The 22,093-nt window shown below is 52.4% G+C and overlaps 1 protein-coding gene across 6 annotated transcripts in view; it reads left to right on the top strand.

Annotated features, from left to right (window-relative positions):
- Positions 1-21,830, top strand: part of PPP1R13B (protein phosphatase 1 regulatory subunit 13B) — an 85,446-nt gene extending 63,616 nt beyond the window's left edge. For 5 of the 6 annotated variants that reach the window (XM_045776139.2, XM_045776145.2, XM_045776144.2 and 2 more), the window contains 14 exons: positions 2,648-2,749; positions 4,498-4,672; positions 5,440-5,636; positions 7,671-7,811; positions 10,867-11,047; positions 12,579-12,683; positions 14,499-14,668; positions 15,036-15,528; positions 16,593-17,368; positions 17,985-18,122; positions 18,201-18,334; positions 19,012-19,178; positions 20,039-20,238; positions 20,848-21,830. In XM_045776139.2, coding sequence (XP_045632095.1) covers positions 2,648-2,749; positions 4,498-4,672; positions 5,440-5,636; positions 7,671-7,811; positions 10,867-11,047; positions 12,579-12,683; positions 14,499-14,668; positions 15,036-15,528; positions 16,593-17,368; positions 17,985-18,122; positions 18,201-18,334; positions 19,012-19,178; positions 20,039-20,238; positions 20,848-20,889 — 3,021 coding nt within the window. In that variant the 3' untranslated portion in view covers positions 20,890-21,830. The remainder of the gene's footprint in view (positions 1-2,647; positions 2,750-4,497; positions 4,673-5,439; positions 5,637-7,670; positions 7,812-10,866; positions 11,048-12,578; positions 12,684-14,498; positions 14,669-15,035; positions 15,529-16,592; positions 17,369-17,984; positions 18,123-18,200; positions 18,335-19,011; positions 19,179-20,038; positions 20,239-20,847) is intronic. The other variant, XM_045776140.2, reaches the window with a different exon arrangement.
- Positions 21,831-22,093: the final 263 nt, after the last annotated feature.

The raw sequence follows: 22,093 nt of genomic DNA, 5'->3' as shown, positions 1-22,093 counted from the left end.
CGAGCAGTTGCATGTCTCCTGTGTGATCTTTCCATTGTTACTGTAAGCCACTGGTAGGGAAACGAAACTAAAGACTGTTTAAATTGTAAAATTATGAAATTAATGTAAATTGAAAGATTTGGTGAATGGACATAGCTTTTCTCTAGTCAGAAATACTTCTAACAAGTAAAAGTTCTGAAGGTTTCAAAAAATATAGTTTGTTGTAGTGATCTGAAAATCCAGTATGTGGAAATTAGCAACCCTTTATTAGAGTTAAAACAAAGTTCGGGCATTTTGATGGTTCTGCCAGGCCCCCCCCCTTTTTTTTCCATAGAATAAAGAAATTTATTTTCAAATGGAAGTTTCTGTATTTGGCAGTTTACAGTGTCTAGTTCTGCAAAGGGGCTTTTGCTCCATATTGTTTCCTCAGGAAACAGGGTGGGGGTTCCAGTTGAGATTGTTGAACAAATCCTGATTCCATTTTTCAAGAATGTGCTTGAACACTTTAAGATATGGGGAAGCCTGGAGTCAGCGGAACAGAGGTCACAAAAGAATGGAAAGTAAAGGCTTCCTAAGAGTATAGCTGAACCTAGAAGTAGAGAGTGGCGGTCTAGGGAGGGACGGGCGCCTCCACGGTTACCACGGAAGGGACTGGAGGAAGACAAGGGTGGCTGGGACTGCAGCTCTGCTCCCTCATCAGTTCTGTGCCCTATACGTGTCCCTTCCCCTTTCCCCCACCATTGCTCACCCAGTGTGAGGCTCTGCTGGTCTCCACACAGACGTGTTATGAAGACCAGGCCGTACAATGCATGAAACGTGGCTGGTTACACGCAGGTAGTATGTGTGGTAAAGAGCGTGCTGAACTGATGGTGGAAAACAAGGGCTCTGTGTCCTGCTTTGCCACGTGGGCCGTCTGACCTGTGGCAGATTGTGTGAGCTTCTCTCTGCTTGTTTTCTCATCTCTAGAATGGGGTACAATAGTACTTACCTGAGAGTGTCCCTGTGAGGCTCAGATGGGTTCATTAACGGAAGGTACCCAGTCAGGGGCATGACACATGATAAGCACAATAAAAACGCCTGATGTTGTTATTATCATCATTAACAGAGGATAGAGACATGCCTTCCAGTTCCATCAGTTGCCACTGCTCTAGATCTTACCTTTTTGTGTTCATTCAAACAGACACAGGTCTGTCAATAATGGGTCAGTCCTTGGTGTAAGCCATATATATGGTGTTTGTGTTTTTAATGAGGTATTTGTATTTTTAGAATCTTCTACACATTTCAGCTTCTCAAGACCAGTTGGCAGTGAAGATGACATTGGTCCTCGGGTGTCACCTACACAGTTTTTAGGTTGTGTGTCCTCAAAACATTTGACATCCCCACTTACTCAAATATACCCTTAAATAACCAGTCCAAAAAGAGGAAAAGAGGAATGTCATTTTTAATACACATTTGCAAACGTTTGCTTAAAGTTGGGTCCCTTTTTAAGAAATTCCAGTATAGTTAACATCCAGCGTTATATTAGTCTCCGGTATGTGATGTAGAGGTTCAAGAGCTCTGTGACCCAGTGCTCATCTGGGTCAGTGTACTCTTAATCCCCACCGTCTGTTTACCCTCCCCTCTGGTGACCACCAGTTTGTTCTCTATAGTTAACAGTCTGGTTTTTTATTTTTCTCTTGTTTCTTTGTTCTTTTGTTTTGTTTCTTAAATTCCACATATAAGTGAAATCATATGATAATTTGTCTTCCTCTGACTTATTTTACTTAGCATTATACTCTCTGGCTCCGTCCATGTTGTTGCAAATGGCAAGGTTTCGTTCTTTTTTTTTATGGCTGAGTAATAGTCCATTATGTATATACCACATCTTCTTTATGCGTTCATCTATCAATAGGCATTTGGGCTCTTTCTATATCTTGGCTATTGTAAATAATGCTGCTATAAACATGGGGTCAATATATCTTTTTGAATTAGTGTTTTCATACTCTTTGGGTAAATACCGAGTAGCGGAATTACTGGATCATATGGTAATTCTGTTATTTATTTGTTTATTTATTTATTTAAGAGAGCATGAGATGGGGGGCGAGGAGGGGCAGTGGCAGAGGGAGAGGGAGAATCTTTTCTACTTTTTATTTTTGGTGGGCAGGAAAGCAAGGTTTATTGAGTGATAGCAAAATGATAGTACAAAGCTCCCAAGGAGGGAGGGACCCAAGGGGATTGCCCAAGAGGGAGAATCTCAAGCACACTCCGCACTTAGCGCAGAGCTTGATGCAGGGCTCAGCCTCACAACACTGAGGTCATGACCTGAGCAGAAATCGAGAGTTGGACACTTAACTGACTGAGCCATCCAGGCGCCCCAGTGGTAATTCTATTTTTAATTTTTGGAGGAAACTCCATGCTGTTTTCCACAGTGGCTGCACCAGTTTGCATTCCCACAAGTTGGGTCCCTTTTTAATATAGTATTGAACATATTAAAAAAGCTGTTATTTAATGAAAGCTGTCAACAAGTAAGAAAAGTTCTTCTGTACAATTAATTTGTATTATCTTAACTTCTAGAAGGGAAGCTGTTTAAAGATCCTGATGTGTATGTGTTCTGACACTAGAGAAAAATGATTATGCAGATATGCAGATAAATCTACATTCCATCCTGAGTGTGTTTTGTTCCCTGTAGGTTGGAAATCCACGTGTAGAACTCACCCTCTCAGAGCTCCAGGATATGGCAGCTAGGCAACAACAGCAGATTGAAAATCAGCAGCAAATGTTGGTTGCCAAGGTGAGTTATAAAAGCAGAGGGGGGAAAATGTTCAAAACGGGTGTTTTTTAATGGTGAGATTGGAGTTACTGCGCTCGTGGTACCACTTGTAAGTAGGACTATCATTGGAAGTGTTGAATACGATGTCTTTCTGTCTTGGTGATCTCTTCTGTAATGATCCATGAGTACTGTAGCTTCTTTAAGTTGGGAAGGTATCAGAGCAAGATCTTCACACGCACATTCAGGCAGCCCAGAATAGGAAATGGTTGACCTTCGTTTGCCAACTGGAGATAAAATTTGGATGAAGACACTGGTCATGGGCCCATGAGACAATGACAGTTGGTTATCCAGTCTTCCCTTTATGCCACTCTACATGGAGTTTGTTTAGTGTATTATGATGCTAGGCAGTTAATCCTTTTTATATACACCGAATTCTACATTTGTCATTGAAATGCTGTAACAAGATTTGAAATTTGTCTTGTCACAGACTAAAAAAATCAGACCTGTCACTCATGCGTGCTGGAGAATATTCATGTTGTATTTATCTCTAATGTTCTGAAACTGCTATGAAAAACTGCAATATAAAGAGAATATGTAAACATTTCTGCCTGGGGTCTTGTTGCTTTCTCATAGAGAGGTTGACCTGATGGCCAGATGTTCAACCCCACTTTTCTCACGTATCAAGTGGCCATATAATTCATTGTACTAGCCACTTCTTTGTGGGTAACAGAAAGTTTATTGGATTTACGAGAATAAAAAACAAAAGTAAATTGGGAAGTATTTCATCCCTTTAATAAGATTTCTAAGATGAAATGAATTATGCAATTATAACATTTTCTAGTTTGGCTTTTTATTTCCTTTCCAAATATTGATCCAAGAGTATTACTAATAAAAAGATTCTTGAGTATTTTCAGCAGCGTAAATTACAAGTTAATGCTAAGAGGGGTATGTGCTTTACATATTCAAGTATGTGTTTCCTGACTGTAGCATGTAATGTGTGACTCTTGTATCATCACAGTTAGTCCCCTCCTTACTTAGGCCTATTTTATGCATACGTGTAGGACCATGAGTATTTCATGTCGACTGTTACCCTCAAAGTGTGTCTTCATATGAATAGGGAAAAGACTATTGAAGAGTATTGCACATATTTTTATTTTAGGACTGTCCTGTTCTTATTTGACTGTAGAATGTTTCATTAGTTTTGAAGAAATTATCTCTAAAGAAAACAAGCATTTCTTGACTGTCCATTGTTAACTTAGCAAATTAGAGGTTTATTTCCTTACTGATCACCTTGTCTGTTTTCAGTGTAAGACCCTGTGCTGGTCAGTGCCCATTTCCTTTAAGAGGTAACTAAGGGACCTTGGGAAGCTGCTTTGTGGCAGCAGGAAACGACCTGATAGCAGGAAATGAGGACTAGACGGGGCTTCCCAGACAGGAAGGAGAGGAGATTGTGTGAGCGCATGGGACACGCAGGCTTGATGTTCTCCTGCTGGGAGATGCTCTGAGAAAGCATCCGTATTAACCGAGCAGTATAGGTCAGTGTGCATGGTAAAATGTACGTGGAAACGTCTTCAGACTCTTACCACCACTCACCGATGTGTGTCCAGTAGTGTCAGTTCCGTGTGGGCTGGTGTTTGCAAGATGACACGAGCATTTCTCTAATATTCATTAAGATGGGCGATCCCGTGGGAGCTACCCATACCTTTTTCGTGTGTGACCGTGATCATGTGCTTCAGTTCTCGCAATTCCCTGTATCCCTCTTTTGCTAGGAGCAGCGTTTACATTTCCTAAAGCAGCAGGAGCGCCGACAGCAGCAGTCTATTTCTGAGAATGAGAAGCTTCAGAAATTGAAAGAACGAGTTGAAGCCCAGGAAAATAAGCTGAAGAAAATTCGTGCCATGAGAGGACAAGTAGACTACAGCAAGATTATGAACGGCAATCTGTGTACGCTTGCGCGGCCTCGCTCAGCACCCACACCCGGGCGTGGATAAAATGAAAGAGTCCAGCTCTGGACACTTTCACACAGACCCGTGTCAGATCTTGCTATAGGAAGTGCACTGAAGTTTTGCTCTGTTACCTGCATCTGAAAGGACGGGGTCAGTTAGGTTAAGTGGTCTGGGAAGGTCCTTCATTACATTTGTAATTTATTAGCTGCCCTCTGAACTGGGGCTGCAGGGCCACAAGACGGTGCTCATTATGAGGGTCTGTTTAAATTGAACAGCTTAAACTTCATCTGGGTATTAAGATAAACCATACAAATGCTCACCTTTTATTTTTGTGCATGTGGATTCTTTGTTGTTTTATTATCAATTCAGTTGGTGCCAACTTTGTGTTACATTGACAAGCAAGACAGGCTTGGATTCCCTTCCTGACAAAGCCTTTGTTCTGTGGGTGCAGTGAGGTTCCTCAGTGGCCTGGCCAGGCTGGCCTGTGGACTGGTGGCCCTCACTAAACAATATTCAGTAGTTAGCGCACGTATAGTTGGCCGTGTGTGCGGTCACATCATGTGTTCCGGAGGCTTGTTGAAAAGTCTGTTGGATTATGCATATCACAGTTCTCCCCCCAAGGTCTGGCACTAGATGACGCTAGAGCTGAGTTGAAGGTTTAGAAATGAAGACGAAATCACAAAGCCGAAATAACAAAATACCACACGCCCAAAAAAAATAGTACAACTAAGTGATGTTTTTTTCTTTATTGCTGGGAAATTATAGCTGCTGAAATAGAAAGGTTCAGTGCCATGTTCCAGGAAAAGAAGCAGGAAGTACAGACTGCAATTTTACGAGTTGATCAGCTCAGTCAGCAACTGGAAGATTTAAAGAGAGGCAAGCTGAGCGGGCTCCAGTCTTACAGCGGCAAGCTGGCGGGACCGGCGGCGGCGGAGTTGAAGAGACTGTGCCAAGAGCTACAGGTGACTCGCTGGGTCTGGGGAGCGGTGACGTTAAACATCTCTCGGGCTTTCTTCGCAGCGTGGGCGGAAGCCTCAAACTGGAAACAAGTGAATGGATCCTAGGGTAACAGTAGGCACAAACTGTACTCACTACAAAGAATTTTTAAAACAGCTTTAAGATATAATTCACGTAGCATACAATTCATCCATATACCATGTACAATTAAGTGGTTTTTAATATCTTCATAGAGTTTTGCATCCACCACCACGATCAACTTTAAAACACCTTCATCACTCTCAGAAGAAACCACATGCCTCTTTGCCATCACCCCACTACCCCTACCCCTAAGCAACCATGAATCTACTTTCTGTCTCTCTGGATTTACCTATTCTGGAAATTTCATATGAGCAAATCATGCAATGTGTCATTTTTTTGTGACTGGCATCTTTCACCCAGCATGTTTTCAGTGCAGAAATTGAGTACAGAATTTAATTGGCAATGTAATGAACTGGGGAAAAAATTAAGCTTTAAATGATATTCAGGGTTTCTGTTTACACTCTGTTTTGATGAGACAAATGCCTATTGTTACGTTCTCGTCCCACCAGCTAGGGCTGCTCTAACAGCCCTCCACAGCCCGGGGGACTGAGGCATAGACATTGGTTTCTCACAGCTCTGGGGGCCGGGAGTCCCAAGATTGGGTTCCTGGGGAGAGTCTGCTTCCTGGCTTTTTGCTGTGTCCCCACAGCTTGGTCTCTCTCCTTCTTCTTACAAGGGCGCTAACCCCATCATGGGGGCCCCACCCTCAGGACCTCATCTCAGCCTGATCACCCCAAAGGCCCCACCTCCCAATACCATCATCACCTTAAAAGTTAGGGCAACATATGGATTTTAGGGAGGACACATTCAGTCCAGAACAGTCCTCAAGGTTTCCATTTCTCAGAAGTTATCATTCAGTGGTGGTTTTTCAAGCAGAAACAAGTTTTGAAGTTCTATTAGCACTTGGCAGAAAAAGTACTATATCATCTTATGAAATGAAAATATTTAATTACAGAGAGTAAAATTGTTTTTATTGCTGTTAAGTTCTCTAACATCGATGCACAGAAATGAAATAAAGAACTTATGACTTCTTTTACACTTTAAGCAATTGTTAAAAGTGCAGTTTTTAAGGGTATAGTGATGATTATAGTATATTTGCTCATATGCATCTGTTTGCCAAGCTTTCTGGTTGTAGTCTAGACCGCACAGGGCATGTTGCCTCCTGTCTGGTGCACACATTCAAGTGTGTGTTCCTAGCACGCGTGGGCACCTGGGAGAGCTTAACAAGACTTAACCTTGTGCGTACGGTGCACACTGATGCCTTCTGTGGTTCATTTTTTTTTTAAAGTGCTGCCTGCAGTCCGCTAGAATGATATCCGTACATTCCAGTGGGCGAGCGAGGCCATCCTTCGTGAATTTCCTGCTGCCTCCACATAAGGTGTTCATTCAGTGGCCTGTGTGGGGTGGAGTGGACACCTGTGCTCAGGTCCCTAGAGGACATGCCCTGGGGGGGTGTCTGTGACACACCATTTTCATGGGCCGTGGTCGTGGTCTCTTGTGGTCATCACTGGCACCAGTCACTCCAGATGCTCTGAAGAACGCGTGTGTTTACAGATGTAGAAGACCTCTGGGCCTCGCCCGTGCCCGTCAGCTACTTAGCACACAGCGACAACACACATGTGTAAATACACAGAAGTACCTGATGCTGCTTTTTTTTTTTTTTAAGATTTTATTTATTTATTCGACAGAGATAGAGACAGCCAGCGAGAGAGGGAACACAAGCAGGGGGAGTGGGAGAGGAAGAAGCAGGCTCATAGCGGAGGAGCCTGATGTGGGGCTCGATCCCACAACGCCGGGATCACACCCTGAGCCGAAGGCAGACACTTAACCGCTGTGCCACCCAGGCGCCACTGATGCTGCTTTTTCTTCTTCTTCTTTTTTTTTTTTTTTACTTTTCCTGGAAATGAGCATTGACTGTTTAATGCAAATCCTGAAAGTTGTATTTTTTTAATTTGCAGATTCGTAACCAGCTTAACCAGGAACAGACTTCGAAGCTCCAGCAGCAGAAGGAACTCTTGAATAAACGCAACATGGAGGTGGCCGTGATGGACAAGCGGATCAGCGAACTGCGCGAACGTCTCTATGGGAAGAAAATTCAGGCATGTGAGAGGGAAGATACTTGTGTGGGATAAGCTAAAAAGGATACCGCACACAATTGCACGTCTTCACTCTAACGCTCCCCCATTTGCCACAGCTGATGAGACACATATTGGCCATAAACCATAAAACAGACAGTAGCAAAAAGCTCTCTTTCCAAAGCCACCTTAGTTTCCTGGTGGATGGAATCCAAACCATCCCTGTCCGCAGCCACAGCTGGTGTTCCCCAACCACCCCTCTCCCCCCCGCCCCGTGCAGTTCTGTCCCCTCCCTGGGGGAGGCTCTAGCTCTGGTGTGGCAGCACCCGGCTTGGTCCCACTCTGCCACTGTAAGCTGTGCCACGTGGGCACGTTCCCTGACCTGTGTAGACACACGTCCTTGCTGTAAACTGATATGTCCTTCCTGCCCCAGCAGTCTTTGTGTGGATTCTGAGAATAACCCATGTGGAAGGGCTTTGTAAACTTTCAAGCAAAGTGCCATGTAAAGGTTTAGTGCTTTTTTTTTAATTTAAATTCAGTTAATTAACATTAATGTATTTGTGTCAGAGGTACAGGTCTGTGAGTCATCAGTCTTATGAATACCCAGTGCTCCTTACAGCAGATACCTTCCCCAGTGTCTGTCACCCAGTTACCCCATCCCTCCCACCCACATCCCCTCCAGCAACCCTCAGTTTGTTAAGCAAAATAAGTCAATCAGAGAAAGACAGTTGTCATAGGATCTCAGTAATGTGTGAAATTTAAGAAACAAGGCAGAGGATTATAGGGGAAGAGACGAAAAAATGAAACAAGACAAAACCAGAGAGGGAGACAAACCATAAGAGACTCTTAATCACAGGAAACAAACTGAGGGTTAGTGCTTTTTAAAAACCTTTAATTTGATATTTCAAAGGTAGTACATACTCTGGAAAATTAGTCCAGAAATACTTGAAGGAAAATGTGAAAGTCCCTTCCGTCCTGTTCTCATTCTCCAAGGACAGTAGTTTTAATAATTCCAGTCTTTGGTTAATACAGACAACAAGGTATTTAATTTTTCATTGAAAATGGAATTGTAGGAATATCATTCACACTATTCTCCTCATCTTTTGTTTTAACTGCAACATGGCTATCTTCCCAGGTCATCACCTCGCTCCTTTTGCAGCTTCAGTAGAATACACAAGTCCCAGGGCCGGTGGCCCCTTTCACCAATCTCCTGATGGGGCCGGGTGCCGCCAAGTCCCGCCATTACTCTTGGCACTTCAGTGGGCACGAGCATTCCGAGAGCTTGTGGGAGAAGGGACCCCTGTGCAGGGTCCAAGGGACCCCCTGGACATGGCACCTGCCCTGCCTTCCCTGGGGGGCGTCACGGTTGGAAGGAAGCAGTGCCCGCGTGCAGAGCTGGAGTGAAGGGAGCGGGCTGTCAGCTAGCCTGGACACTGCTCCCCGAGCGCCCTCATCCGCTCTCCGTTATTGGGGCTTTCACAGTGTGGCAGGTGGCCTCTTGGCAGCTGCTGCTGCCCTGGAGGCAGCTCTCCGGAGGCGCGTGTGGGCGTCAGGGGCTTGGCGGGGGAGGTGGGCGGTTAGGAGGGTGCCAGAGGAAGAGGCAACCGCCCTTATTTGAGTGTCGTCATCAGTGGTGGCAGGTGGAAGCTCTTATTTACAAATTGGTCTACTCTGTTGTTTTTAACCAGAGGGTCAGTGGCTAATCTGGGTAACTCCATGTTTTCAAATAATGGTTTTCTTTTTTCTCTCAATGAGCAACACAGAGACCGTGGGAGAGGAAGTGTGCGCACTCTCCACACTTGCTCACCCAGCACTCTTTAGTTGAGTTCTGTCAGTCAGGGCTCTCTGGGGAAATAGAACGAGGGGGTATGTGGAGAGCGAGTGACTTGGAGTGACGGGCTCGCATGATTCACACCTCAGATCTGCGGCCTGGGCACACGGGAGTGTAGGTGCCGCCGCTCCCGTCAGCAGGTCATCTGCAGGCCCAGTTTCCTCTTTCTCCGAGCACCTCAGTCTTTATCTCTCAAGTCCTTTAACCGACTGCATGCAACCCGCCCGCATTGTGGAGGGCAATCTGCTTCATTCAGAGTCTGTTGATTTAAATGTCAGTCTCATCTAAAACTTACGTTCATGGCAACATCCAGACACGTTTGACCAAATATCTGGGTACCATGGCCTCACCAAGTTGACACATAAAATTAAGCGTCACAGATGGCTAAGTAAATGTTACTTCTTGCCTTCCACTGATACTTCAGGTGATCTTCTAGAAGAAATTGGTGCCTCTGCATAGATATGTCTCCACGCAAAAGTCCTAGGCACCTGTGGGCAGTTGTGAAAGTCCTAGACCCTCTCCCCAAAGTGATACAGGCTCATGTATGCAGAACTTTGCAAACAATTACAAGAGGTTATTGATCTCTCACAGACTGGGGGGCCCTAAGACGTCCGTGATTCTCCAGGTGGATTCCTGTTATGAACCCTCGTGGTGTTAGGCAGCATCACGTGATCACTGTCATTGGGTGTAGCATGGTGTCCTTGCTGAGCACGCAGAGCTGTCTTCAGGCCCTCCAGAGCCTTACCTGGTGCCAAGCCCTGTCGTTGTGCCCTGCATGGCTTGTTCAGTCCTTACAAGAAGCCGTATCTTGACTTTACAGACATGGGCACAGAGGTTTAGAGAGGCTAAGTCACTTGCACTTGACCAGGGCAGCACAGTGAGTAAGGGGCAAAGCAGGATTTGAAGCCAAGGCTCAGAGCCCGGGCTTTGACTGGTACCTCTGACCACCTAGGGGACAGAGAGCAACTCCCAGGGAAGAGGGCTCCGTGGAGGTGTCCTGGGAAGCTGTTCCGTTCTGCCATCAGCTCCTGTGTCTCCTGGCTCACAGAAAGAGAGAATCACTCATATGGGACTGGGGTTGTGGCCCTTCTTTCAACACTTGCCCTTTCTAGATACTGATGTTTCAGAATGATGGGGCTTCCTAAGGGCACATGATGCAGTGAGTGGTTCACATGAGAGCAGACTGTCGCACTAGGCTTGTGATTTCATTTAGGAGAACTTTAACTCTCATTTCTTCCTGTTCTCTAGCTGAGCCGTGTGAATGGCACCTCGTCCCCACAGTCGCCCCTGAGCACGCCCGGCAGGGTCGCCGCGGTGGGGCCTTACACCCAGGTGCCCAGCGCCGGCAGCTACTCTGTCCCAGGGGACCCCGTAAAGCCCCAGTCTCTCACTGTTGCCTCGAGTGCTGCCCATGGAAGATCCAAATCTGGTGAGTGGCCCGGGGCCTTTTCTTCGGGGAGAGCCGTGGAAGTCGGCAGCCTCGGAGGAGGCCCCTGCAGTGCACCCCGCGTTTCCCCCGAGGCACTTTGTCTTCTGGCCGGTTTGGGAGCTGTGTGCCACCACGGTAATAATATGGCCCTAAATTGAGGACAGATGCTCTTTATCGAGCTGAACGTCTTTACTATAAGTGGTTTTTCAAAACACGAATTACTTTTTTTTTTTTTTTTTAAGATTTTATTTATTTATTTGACAGAGAGAGATACAGCCAGCGAGAGAGGGAACACAAGCAGGGGGAGTGGGAGAGGAAGAAGCAGGCTCATAGCGGAAGAGCCTGATGTGGGGCTCGATCCCACAACGCCGGGATCACGCCCTGAGCCGAAGGCAGACGCTTAACCGCTGTGCCACCCAGGCGCCCCCAAAACACGAATTACTTAAGACCTGAGCCTCTCGTGCCATGGGTTTCGTGTAGCTGTGAGGGCGCCGAGCCTGCTGCTCCCCCCGGCACAGCTGCGCCCCCAGCAGAGGGGCAGCCTGTCTAAACAGTGTGTGAGGGCTTCTAATTCCTTTCCGCGCTCCGCGTAGTCGTCATCGATGCAGAGGTCGACGACCGTCGCCTTGGCCTCGGCTGCGCCGAACCATGTGGTGTGACCAGCACCGCGCGGGCGCGCAGCTCTCCTGATAGGATGCTTCCTGACCGAGGGCAGGTCAGGCTCTCCTGGGAGAGTCTGCTCTCATTTCTCGGAAGGAGGCAGCTATTTTCTAAACATTGAGAAGGCAGTGCTTCTTTGCAGTAAGATTTTCTTGATGCTGGGGTGATGCGTTTGCCCGCAACACACGGAATCACGGAGTGCAGTACCGACAGGACACCAGTACTGGGCTGTCCTGAGGGCGGATGTCAGGGCCGGCGGTAGATCCGTGAAGCCTTCTGTTTGCGCGTGGTCTCTCGCCTGGCACCCGGTCTGAGCAGCAGCAGGTCTGCCACGCCTGCTGTGGGGCGCGGGGCTGATTCTGACCCAGGCAGGCTAGGCCTCACACCCAGGCTCCACTCGCTCCACGGCTGTGTCTCGGCAGCCACACGGAGCGCGGGGTCGATGCAAGTCTCTAAGGGCAGAGTTCTTGGGGAAGCTCTTATTTATAGTTGGAGCCGTCCTACAGTGGGGTAGATATCTGTCCGTTTCCAGTGGCAGTTAATTTCACAGCCAGCTCCTCCTCTGCTGACTTCACTTGAAACACTTCCTGAGCCGAGGACATCTCCCGTTCCCCTCTTCTCTGTGGGTGTGTGCTGGGCCGCCTCCCAGGGGTTGCAGGGAGAAGACACCCTTCCAGGGCCTGGAGAACGTGTCCCGCAGGAGTTCAGCCGAAGCCTAGGTCTTTCCACTGCCGTGCGAGGTGACTCGACACAAGCTGCGCCCCCCAACACTGGGGACAGAGTCTCGGCCCAGGCGTGGAGCTGGGAGGAGAAATCTCCCTGCAGGGCTCTGACTCACACTGTCGACTCCTTCTGGTTCCGTGTCACGCAGATGGCCGTGGGAAGCCCAAAGCGACCAGCTTGTGGACAGTATCAGACCTCGACATCGGGCCTGACTGCCGCTCCTCAGGGCGCTCTGCAAACCCGTTTGCAAATCGTATGTCGGCCGGCAGGCCCGGCGGGGCTCCAGCCCTCTCTGATGCAGCTCACCCAGCAATCGCCTGTTTTCCAAACTGACAAAGGTCTGCTCATCCCATCTAGACTTGGGGAAAATGCCATACTTCCTTCAGCAGGTGTGGAGTTCGGGCTGGGCCACACACACCGGCTCCTCAGGAAGGCTTTGCCAGATCCTGGCACAGCAGGGGGTTTTGGTTTTGTTTTTATGAAATTAAGATGATTTTCTGAGTTCGTTAAAGACTTTAGATTTAGCTCCTATACAAGAACCTCCCATCATACTTGAAGATAACTGTCCCTTTATAGTCCTTTATAGTGAAAATAAGTGATCTTTCTTCTGCGTCCCTTGCCTCATCCTAGAGAAGGGAATTCCCAGTTCCGTCTTCAGTCGCTTTGTGGCTGATTTCCGTAAAGCCTCCCATCACTGTGGATTTCAGAAGCAGCTGGCTGGCCACACTCCGTGAGACCCCTGGCTGGACCCCCCCCCCAAGTCTGCTGGGCGCTGCTTGTTTCCCCATCAGCCCAGTGTGGCCACCGCCGTGTATCTTTGGTGAACCCGTGTGCTTCTGGCCCACACATCCCCCACTTCTAAGATAACAACCAAGGGGACATGAAGGCACGTGCACTTCTTGCCCGGAAGACTGGTCCCTCAGAGCAGAGTGGTGTTTTGGATCGAGGTCTTGGAATGCCTCACCAGCACCCTTGCAGCCTGGCCAGGACCGTTCTGGACCCTGCTGTCTGGAGCCGCAGGAGGCTGCCCCTGACAGGGCCCTACAGGGTGCCCCGAGGCTCTGCCCCCCTCACTGCACAAGGGGCGCCTTCTGCACTTGTGCTCAGAGCACACGTGAGCATTTACTCATCCTGTCTCACGAGTCACAGCTCTTTTCGCAAGCACTGTTCTGAGGAATAGTGATTTCCCTGCTGCTTCTCAGTTATCCCCACCTGCTCGTGCTGGCTGGTGGGTGAGGAAAGAGGAGGTGGTGTTCCTGTCAGAAAGGCCCAAACAGTCCCTTCTGCTTTCTGTCTGTTCCATGTGGCTTACAGCTGGGGTCTTTGCCACTTCAGTCCCTCACCAGTGCCTGCCGTGGAGCGGAACGGGAGCCTGAGTCAGAGGCTGTGTCCCGACCCCTGTAGATGTTATAATTTATTTATGTCACTGTGACTGCCAGGAGGGATTGCTTCTGTACCCTTTCTCAGTTTGGAAAATGCTTTTAAAAAAAAAAAATCTCTTCAGTGGCTTTCCTAAAACCATGGGTTCGACTAGCTTTCTAATCACTGCAACAGAATAAGAGCTTGCTACTCCAATCAGTGGGAACTTGTACTGGCCTCTTGTGATCTTGAATTCTTCTAACAGATTAAAATCAAATTTTTCTTTTACTGTGCAAGTAGTACAGGTCAAACCTGTTATGAAGTCAAAAGACAAATTTTTTAAATTGCTGCATGTAATTGGTTTTATAAGTCACGTTTGTAAAGTAAGTGCTGATGCTTATTTTATTTATTGGTGTTGATGTAGTGGATCTGACCTGCATTTAGATAGGGGCCCGGAGACGTTTCCACGGCCCTCTGGCCCCGTGCACGGTCACCAAGTCTCTGCGCACGTGAGGGCGATGCGTGGCCAGCACGTGGCACCCTCAGGCTGGCCGTGCAGCAGCCGGGGTGGGGGGGGCACCTGGTTCGTGGAGCCCTGTCTGGATGTGATCTCCCGGAAGGTGATCTTGGCTTCCGGCAAGGGGTTATTCTTAGGTTGGTTCAGCTCATTTCAGGAAATATTTTACTCAGATTCTGTGTTCTTTTCAAGCCAATGATGGAAACTGGCCAACATTGAAACAAAATTCCAGCTCTTCAGTGAAGCCCACGCAGATTGCTGGTGTGGACTGGAAGGACTCGAGCATGGAGGGTCCTCTCAAGCAGGGGACTGTCTCAAGCCAGCCGACGCCCTTGTCAGCTTTAGGAACCGCGGAGAAGCTGGTAGGCTGTTTGTCTTTGTCACAAACACCCACAGGATCCTCACTGTATCACTGTTCAGACTTCATCTTCCTGTAAGGGGTGAGCGGTGTCATGAGGCAAATGAATCCTGTGAGTGTCTAAATCTGACTAAGTGTGGAGAAGTCCACGGACCCCGAGCCCCTGAGAGGCATGCATGTGCAGACGCTCTGCGTCGGAGTTGTTCTGTTGCAGACGGGCCACCGCCGATTCCCGCAGCGTGTCCTGTGCCTGGTCACATGCTGAGTGGAAGGATTACAAGTCCTACTTTGTATTCCCTTGTGACTATGGATAGAAACATGCTTAACTTTTCCAAGGGTGACTTTGTTTTTTTCTTTACATCTGAATTTAGGGCACGGACATGGGTAAAATGCCACCCCCTGTCCCCGGTGTCGGCAAGCAGCTGCCTCCGAGCTACGGGACGTACCCAAGCCCTGCACCCATGGGCCCAGGCTCCACAAACTCCCTGGAGAGGAGGAAGGAAGGCAGCTTGCCCAGGCCCAGCACAGGCCTGCCCGGTCGGCAGAAACCTGGTCCAGTGCCGCCCGCGGGCACGCCTGGCTCGTCACAGCAGATTCAGCAGAGGATTTCAGTGCCGCCGAGTCCCACGTACCCGCCGGTGGGGCCGCCTGCGTTTCCAGCTGGAGACAGCAAACCCGAGCTCCCAGTGACTGTGGCCATCAGGCCCTTTCTGGCTGATAAAGGCTCAAGGCCACAGTCCCCCAGGAAAGGACCCCAGACAGTGAATTCCAGTTCCATATACTCCATGTACCTCCAGCAGGCCACGCCTCCTAAGAATTACCAGCCAGCCGTGCACAGCACCTTAAATAAGTCTGTCAAAGCAGGTACGGTGGGTTTGTACTCTTGTCTTGAGGCTAACAGATTATATCTTTACTTAAAATGCCAACCCTTAGCCTTACATGTGGACCATGGACTATTTAGGATTGAAACAGATTCTTACGTACAGTGTGGCCTCAGAGGTCCGTGTGAGATCGGGGTAAAAGATGACGTGCACGGAGCCGTTTTGCAGTGGGCTCGGATGGGAAGCGCTCCCTTCCTATCTAAGCACCTGGCTCCCTGTGGTACTTGGGAAGCCCAGCTCCCGGAAATTCCTCTTTTTCTCCTGCTTCGTGGAAATGGGTGCAGCTTTTCCGGGGCTGGTGGGGGGGCTCTGCCCAGATGTGGTCCTGCTAGCCACCTAGCAGAGGCTGCGCCCAGCCACTGGACGGGAGGCAAGGGTGTGTCTGCTACTGGGACCCCGCGCCCGCAGGGGAGAAAAGCCCTGGCAGATGAGGGGCAGTCAGCCCTGGGAGCCGAGTGTTCTAGGGACACAGGGGAGAGAACGGAGCCTGGTGTCACATATCCCGGGGCAGGTGGTGACTGTGACCCGCACGCAGGGTCCTGCGGGTCACAGCTGGGCTCCGGCCTCCTCACACATTCTTGGGCGTGGGCCGCAGCTTCCACACTCCTGGGAGTGCCCAGCCACCCCGAGCCCCAGCAGAAGCTCGCTGCTTACTTGGGACAGGGCTCTGGCCCCCCCCTCCCACCAGCTCCCGGGTGGCAGGCAGAGCCTTCCTGTCTGAGGCGGCCTGTGTGCAGCCTGGGCCTGAGGGTCAGATGCTGGGGAGGGATGGTGTCTGCCGCCTCGGCCAGAGAACAAGGAGGGCTGGTTTGAGGTGGGGAGGTCGGGTCTGCAACCACTTTTTTTTTTTTTTCATCTGAAAAAGCCCAAACTCTGGAATCCCAAATGTAAAGACCAGTGAGAGAGACACTCTGCCTTCCAAAAGGAGTCAGCGGGGAGAGGGGGTTCTTGGATCAGAGGGCCCCGGGAGGGGGGGGGTCATAGTGGGCCTCAGCACCGCAGCCGTGCCGTCACCGGGCCTTCGTTGCCCGTCCTCTTTGTCTCCAGTGTACGGCAAGCCCGTGCTGCCATCCGGCTCCACGTCCCCGTCGCCGCTCCCGTTTCTTCATGGGTCGCTGGCCGGGAGCACGCCGCAGGCCCAGCCACCTCCAGAAAGTGCTGAGAAGGAGCCAGAGCAGGACAGCCCAGCCCCCCCCGGGGACGGCGGCACGGGCTCGGGCACCGTGGAGAGCCTGCCGCGGCCGCTCAGCCCCACCAAGCTCACACCTATCGTGCACTCGCCGCTGCGCTACCAGAGCGACGCCGACCTGGAGGCGCTGCGCCGGAAGCTGGCCAACGCGCCGCGGCCCCTGAAGAAGCGCAGCTCCATCACGGAGCCTGAGGGCCCCGGCGGGCCCAACATCCAGAAGCTGCTGTACCAGCGCTTCAACACCCTGGCAGGGGGCATGGAGGGCACCCCTTTCTACCAGCCCGGCCCCTCGCAGGACTTCATGGGCACGCTGGCTGATGTGGACAACGGAAACACCACCAACGGGAACCTGGGAGAGGCCAGCCCTGCCCGGCCCACAGCCCCGCTCCCCACGGAGCCTGCCCCGTCGTCAGACGCCAACGACAACGAGCTCCCTTCCCCTGAACCGGAGGGCCTCATCTGTCCCCAAAGCACCCACCAAACGGCTGAGCCTGCCGAGGATGACAACAACAACGTGGCTACAGCCCCACCCACGGAGCAGGTCCCCAGCCCAGGGGCCGAGGCCCCCTCACCAGGGGAAGACCAAGCCCCCCCACCACTGCCCCCCGCCGTGCCCCCACCAGGAGCCTCTACGGTGGGTGTTGTCCTAGATCGGGGCCCCGGCTTCCTGGTCAGCCAGCCAGTGTTTGTAGAGGACCTGTCTGTGTTAGCCATAGTGCTGGGGGCGGGGGAGCTTGCCAGACCCGTCCCTGCCCTCCCTGCGGCCGAGGGGAAGGACAGTACAGCAGTACGCAGATGGGGCGCCGAGGAAGTACACGGGGATGCAGAGCGCTCCCTAGAGGACCCAGTCAGATTTCCCCAAGGAAGGGAAGCTGCAGCTGGAATTGGAAGGGCAGGCCACGAAGGGGAGGGCCACCTTCCAGACAGGCCCCTCTGGAGCAGAGAGCGGCAAGCGGGAGTCCGCTATAGTTTGTAGAAATGAGTTGCTGGCCCCCGAGCTTGGCTGTCACCCGCCTCCCTCCCTGCTAGGGGTGCTCTGAGGAGCCAGGGCCCAGCCCCTGAGCCGCTCTGTCCCGGAGCGCGCTGGGTGAGGTGCAGCGGCCTGGCTGGGCCCTCGTGATGCCAGGAGCTGCTCAGCGCTGCTGGGCGCACACACTAGCCTAGGCTTCCGTCCCTGTCCCTCCTTCCCACCAGGGCTGGGTGCGTTGGCACATGACCTTTAAATCAAAAGTGTGCTTCCTTCCCGGCAGAGCAAACGGACCAACCTGAAGAAACCGAACTCGGAGCGGACGGGGCACGGGCTGAGAGTCCGGTTCAATCCGCTGGCGCTGCTCCTAGATGCTTCTCTGGAAGGGGAGTTCGACCTGGTGCAAAGGATTATCTATGAGGTGAGCTGAGCCGCAGCCACAGGCAGGGGCTGCCCCGTGTGCTGGGAGGCGGGGCTCATAAGCGCCCTGTGTCCTTAGGTGGAAGACCCTAGCAAGCCCAACGACGAGGGGATCACCCCCTTGCACAACGCCGTCTGTGCCGGCCACCACCACATCGTGAAGTTCCTGCTGGACTTCGGGGTCAATGTGAATGCCGCTGACAGCGACGGCTGGTGAGGGTCCCTGGGGCACTCGGTCTACGGTAGGAGGCGGCCCCACGCCGTCAGGACACGGGGGAGGCACAGGGGCAGGAGAGGGTGGGCTTGTGCAGCACCTTGCCCGAGGCCGCCTCGCCCGGCCGCCCGCTCCCGCTCTCTGGGTTCTCTTGTGAAAAGCACAGCTCTCATCGTGATTTGCGGTACCGGATTAACGGTGTAGGCTGCACATCTGGCAGATCATTACCCTTCGTCTGGTTTTAAAGGGTCGGATGACCTGTGTGGAAAGGAAGCTTAGAGTCCCGTTCAGTTGGACATTGGTGTTGCTGCTTGCGGGGCCCTCCTGCCACTGGGCAGGCCCCCCCGGTCTCTTGTAGATTTTGTTGGAAACTTCAGGCACCTGTCTGTGGGGTTTGAACATTTGGGTCTTTTACATTGTGGCCAAATACACTGACTGCCTTCCCCCGCCCTGTGAGGGCACTGCGCCCGTGCCGAGCGGTCCTGCCGTCATGCGGCTCGCTGGGGGCAGCTTGGCAGGCCCGCTTGGCAGGCCCGCTCGGCAGTGCGCCTGCACTGAGACACCGGGGGACGAGAAACCAGGCCATGAGCCCGTGGGGCTCGACCCGGTGTGGCCCTGGAGGTCCCTGGCCGGCCTGGCCAGTGCCCGCGGTGCCCTCACCCGCTCTCCGTTCCAGGACGCCGCTGCACTGCGCTGCCTCTTGCAACAGCGTCCACCTCTGCAAACAGCTGGTGGAGAGCGGCGCCGCCATTTTTGCCTCCACCATCAGCGACATTGAAACTGCCGCGGACAAGTGTGAAGAGATGGAGGAGGGCTACATCCAGTGTTCCCAGTTCCTGTATGGTACGTGGGGGTGCGGGTGGCCCGAGCCGCAGGTGCCTCCCCTGGGTGCGGCGCTGGTGTGCGCGGGGAGAAGCCTGCTTCCGCCTGGGGAGCAGCCCCCCTGTCTCGTTAGAACGGAAGTCACCCACTCTCTTAGGCTCATTCCTAAAAACATGTTTGAAAATCCATGTCAGAAAGATTCTTGCCAAATTGCTAAAAACAAACAGCACTTGTCTTTGTGTCGATGCCCCCCCCCCCGGTGGGGGAGGTTGGGGGGCTGGGCAACAGCCGTCTGTCCGTTTCTGGGGCACAGCAGGGCTTGGAGCACAGCTGAGGATGCTCCAGGGTGGGAACCCCCATCCCTGTCCTGTGGTGACCGTCCATGGAGTGAGGCTCATTCTGGTGTCATTAAGCCACTTGAGCGGGGGTCAGACTTGGAGAGCTGAGCAGCACCTCTGCTCCAGGGGTTCAACAGCTGTGGGTCGCCTGCTCCACACCTAACTTGAGAACCTACAGGCCCGGCCCTGCACTTGACCCTGGGGATGCCGAGACAAACCGAAGCGGGCCCCAAGCTCCCCGAGGCCACAGTCACAGTGACAGCTGTGCCAGGAGTGTGGCGGGAAGTAGCCGGGCCATTGGCCCCCAGCTCATCTCGGGGTCCCCGCAGTCACTCCAGGCAGGAGCCGGCTTGATGGCCGTGGTGAGGTGGTGGGGAGCTCCCCACACCCAGGAGCAGTCAGGCGGCTTCCTAGTTGACTTTTGGAAATTGTTCCAGGTGGGAGTTGGAAGGTTGGCCAGTAGCGGGACTTGTGCCGGGCAGAGAAAGGGTGGGGACAGGGCCCCTGCGCCCCCCTGACCGCTCGCTTGCCGTCTCATCCCAGGGGTGCAGGAGAAGCTGGGCGTGATGAACAAAGGAGTCGTGTATGCTCTGTGGGGCTACGAGGCCCAGAACAGCGATGAGCTGTCCTTCCACGAGGGCGATGCCCTCACCATCCTGCGGCGGAAGGATGAGAGCGAGACCGAGTGGTGGTGGGCTCGCCTCGGGGACCGGGAGGGCTACGTGCCCAAGAACCTGCTGGGGGTAAGCACCGCGAGCTCGCTGCTCTGGGTCAGCCTTGTCCGTCCGGCGGTCCTGTCCCCGTCTCCCCCTCTGCCCGCCCGGGGCGCAGCGCCATCTCTGGAGGTAGGCGAGTTTGCAGAGGTGGCAGGAGGCTCCGGCAGGCCCCCCACTTACACCATGGGAGCCGCGGGGGTGCCCGCCCTGGAGCCCCGAGCAGCAGCCCGGCTCCCCATCACGACTCTCTGCAGTCCCGACACATCTGTGGTGGGGAGCGCGGTTCGAACTGCCCTCCGCCCTGTGACTGAGCCGGTGCCTCCGCGCTCCTCCCGCACGCCTGGCCGCTGGCGGGTGCAGCCTAGAACCAGAGATGCCGGAGCTGCTGGCCTGGGCCAGGGAGCGGGGGAGGGAATGGGCCTTACAGCCCCAGGCACGGGTTCAAGGGGGTGCCAAGTGCTAGGAGAGGCTGTCCTGTGGCCAGGGGTGCAACTTGTAGAGGGAGTCGGGATCTCAGAGGGTGGGTGGCCACCGAGTGTCGGCCTGGACAGAGCAGCCGGCCGTACGGCCCTCTGGGTGCCCCCTTCCTGCGCAGCGTGCCGTGGCCTTGTCCTGACTGTTTCTGTTGCTTTGCAGTTGTACCCACGGATCAAACCCCGACAGCGAACGCTGGCCTGAACGTCCCTTCGGAGCACTGCGCGGGCTTGCCGGCTGAGGAGCCGCGGGAGAGACGGCCCTGCTGTTTCTCCAGGAAAGCTGAAGTTAGACGCAGTCTATAATGGTGCTCACTTTAGCGGACAGCATCCACAATGTGAAATTCCTGCAGTTTCTAGGTGAGGCCCTTTCTTCAGTTTGCCCATAACTGGGAGAGGTACTTTTGCCTCCAAGAAGACTGAATTTTGCCAATTACTGTAAATCCAAATAAATATCCAGCTTTCTAAACAACTGTCCCTGTTGCCAATAAGAAGCCCCATAATTTATCCCTGGTTGGTGGCCAGTGAAGACGAATCCTCTCACTGACTTGGCCCCAAGGCCGTCCCTCATTCTCGATGCACCCCCACCCCAACACTGAAAACTTGCAACCGTAGTGAGGTGTGCCCCCTGCTCGAGCCCGCCCTCCTGTCACTGGAAGTCCGAGCCCCCCACCGCCCTTCCCACCCTCACCACACACCTCTTCCTTCCTCTACTGAAGGAGCCCCCGTATGGAAACTTCTGTCAGTGCTAGTGCTTGGTGCGTGTGTCCCGGGCCTGGGTGTAGGTCACCTACATACAGGCTGATGGTCCTGGGCTGGACTTTGGCACAGCTCAGGGGCCAGGGCCCTTAACACCAAGTGACAAGCAGTCAGGAGCCTCTGGACAGCACTGTCCCCTCCTTTGTTCACAGCACCGCCTTCCCTGCAGCCTCTTGCTGCTCAGGTGTGCGGCCCACAGGCCGGGGTGGGGCAGATGGGGGGGCAGCCATGACGCAATAACCTTTGCCCGGTCCAGACTCAAGTTTGAACTGTACGTACAGACTTTTCTATACCAAAAGTATTTTTTGACTAGACCATTCGAAGCTACCAGAATGTTGGAAATGTTTTTTTCTCATTAAAATCCAGGCCCTTAGGCTTTATTTTCCATGTATGAGTCCCGTGTATAATTTATGTGTAAACACGTGTGCAGACCCGCTGCTGTAGCCAGTCCTCTCCAAGCACCGATTGTACACAGTGTGGCGGTGCGACGGGCGCGCCCCCGCAGGACGGCCTCTGCGCTGCGCCCGACGCCGCCGACGCCCTGTAATGTGCACAATAAAGCACTGTCTCTCACCGGCGGCTGCGAGTCTTGTGTTTTGGAGCCAGAACGGAGCTGCAGAATGAAAGCTCAGGTTTTTTGGACACAGTGA

This window comes from Ursus americanus, chromosome 26 (assembly GCF_024610735.1).
Source record: "Ursus americanus isolate L20-20 chromosome 26, mUrsAme1.1.p, whole genome shotgun sequence".
Lineage (NCBI taxonomy): Eukaryota > Metazoa > Chordata > Mammalia > Carnivora > Ursidae > Ursus > Ursus americanus.
The sequence above is the reverse complement of the archived record's forward strand: the minus strand, read 5'-3'. Positions and strand labels throughout refer to the sequence as shown.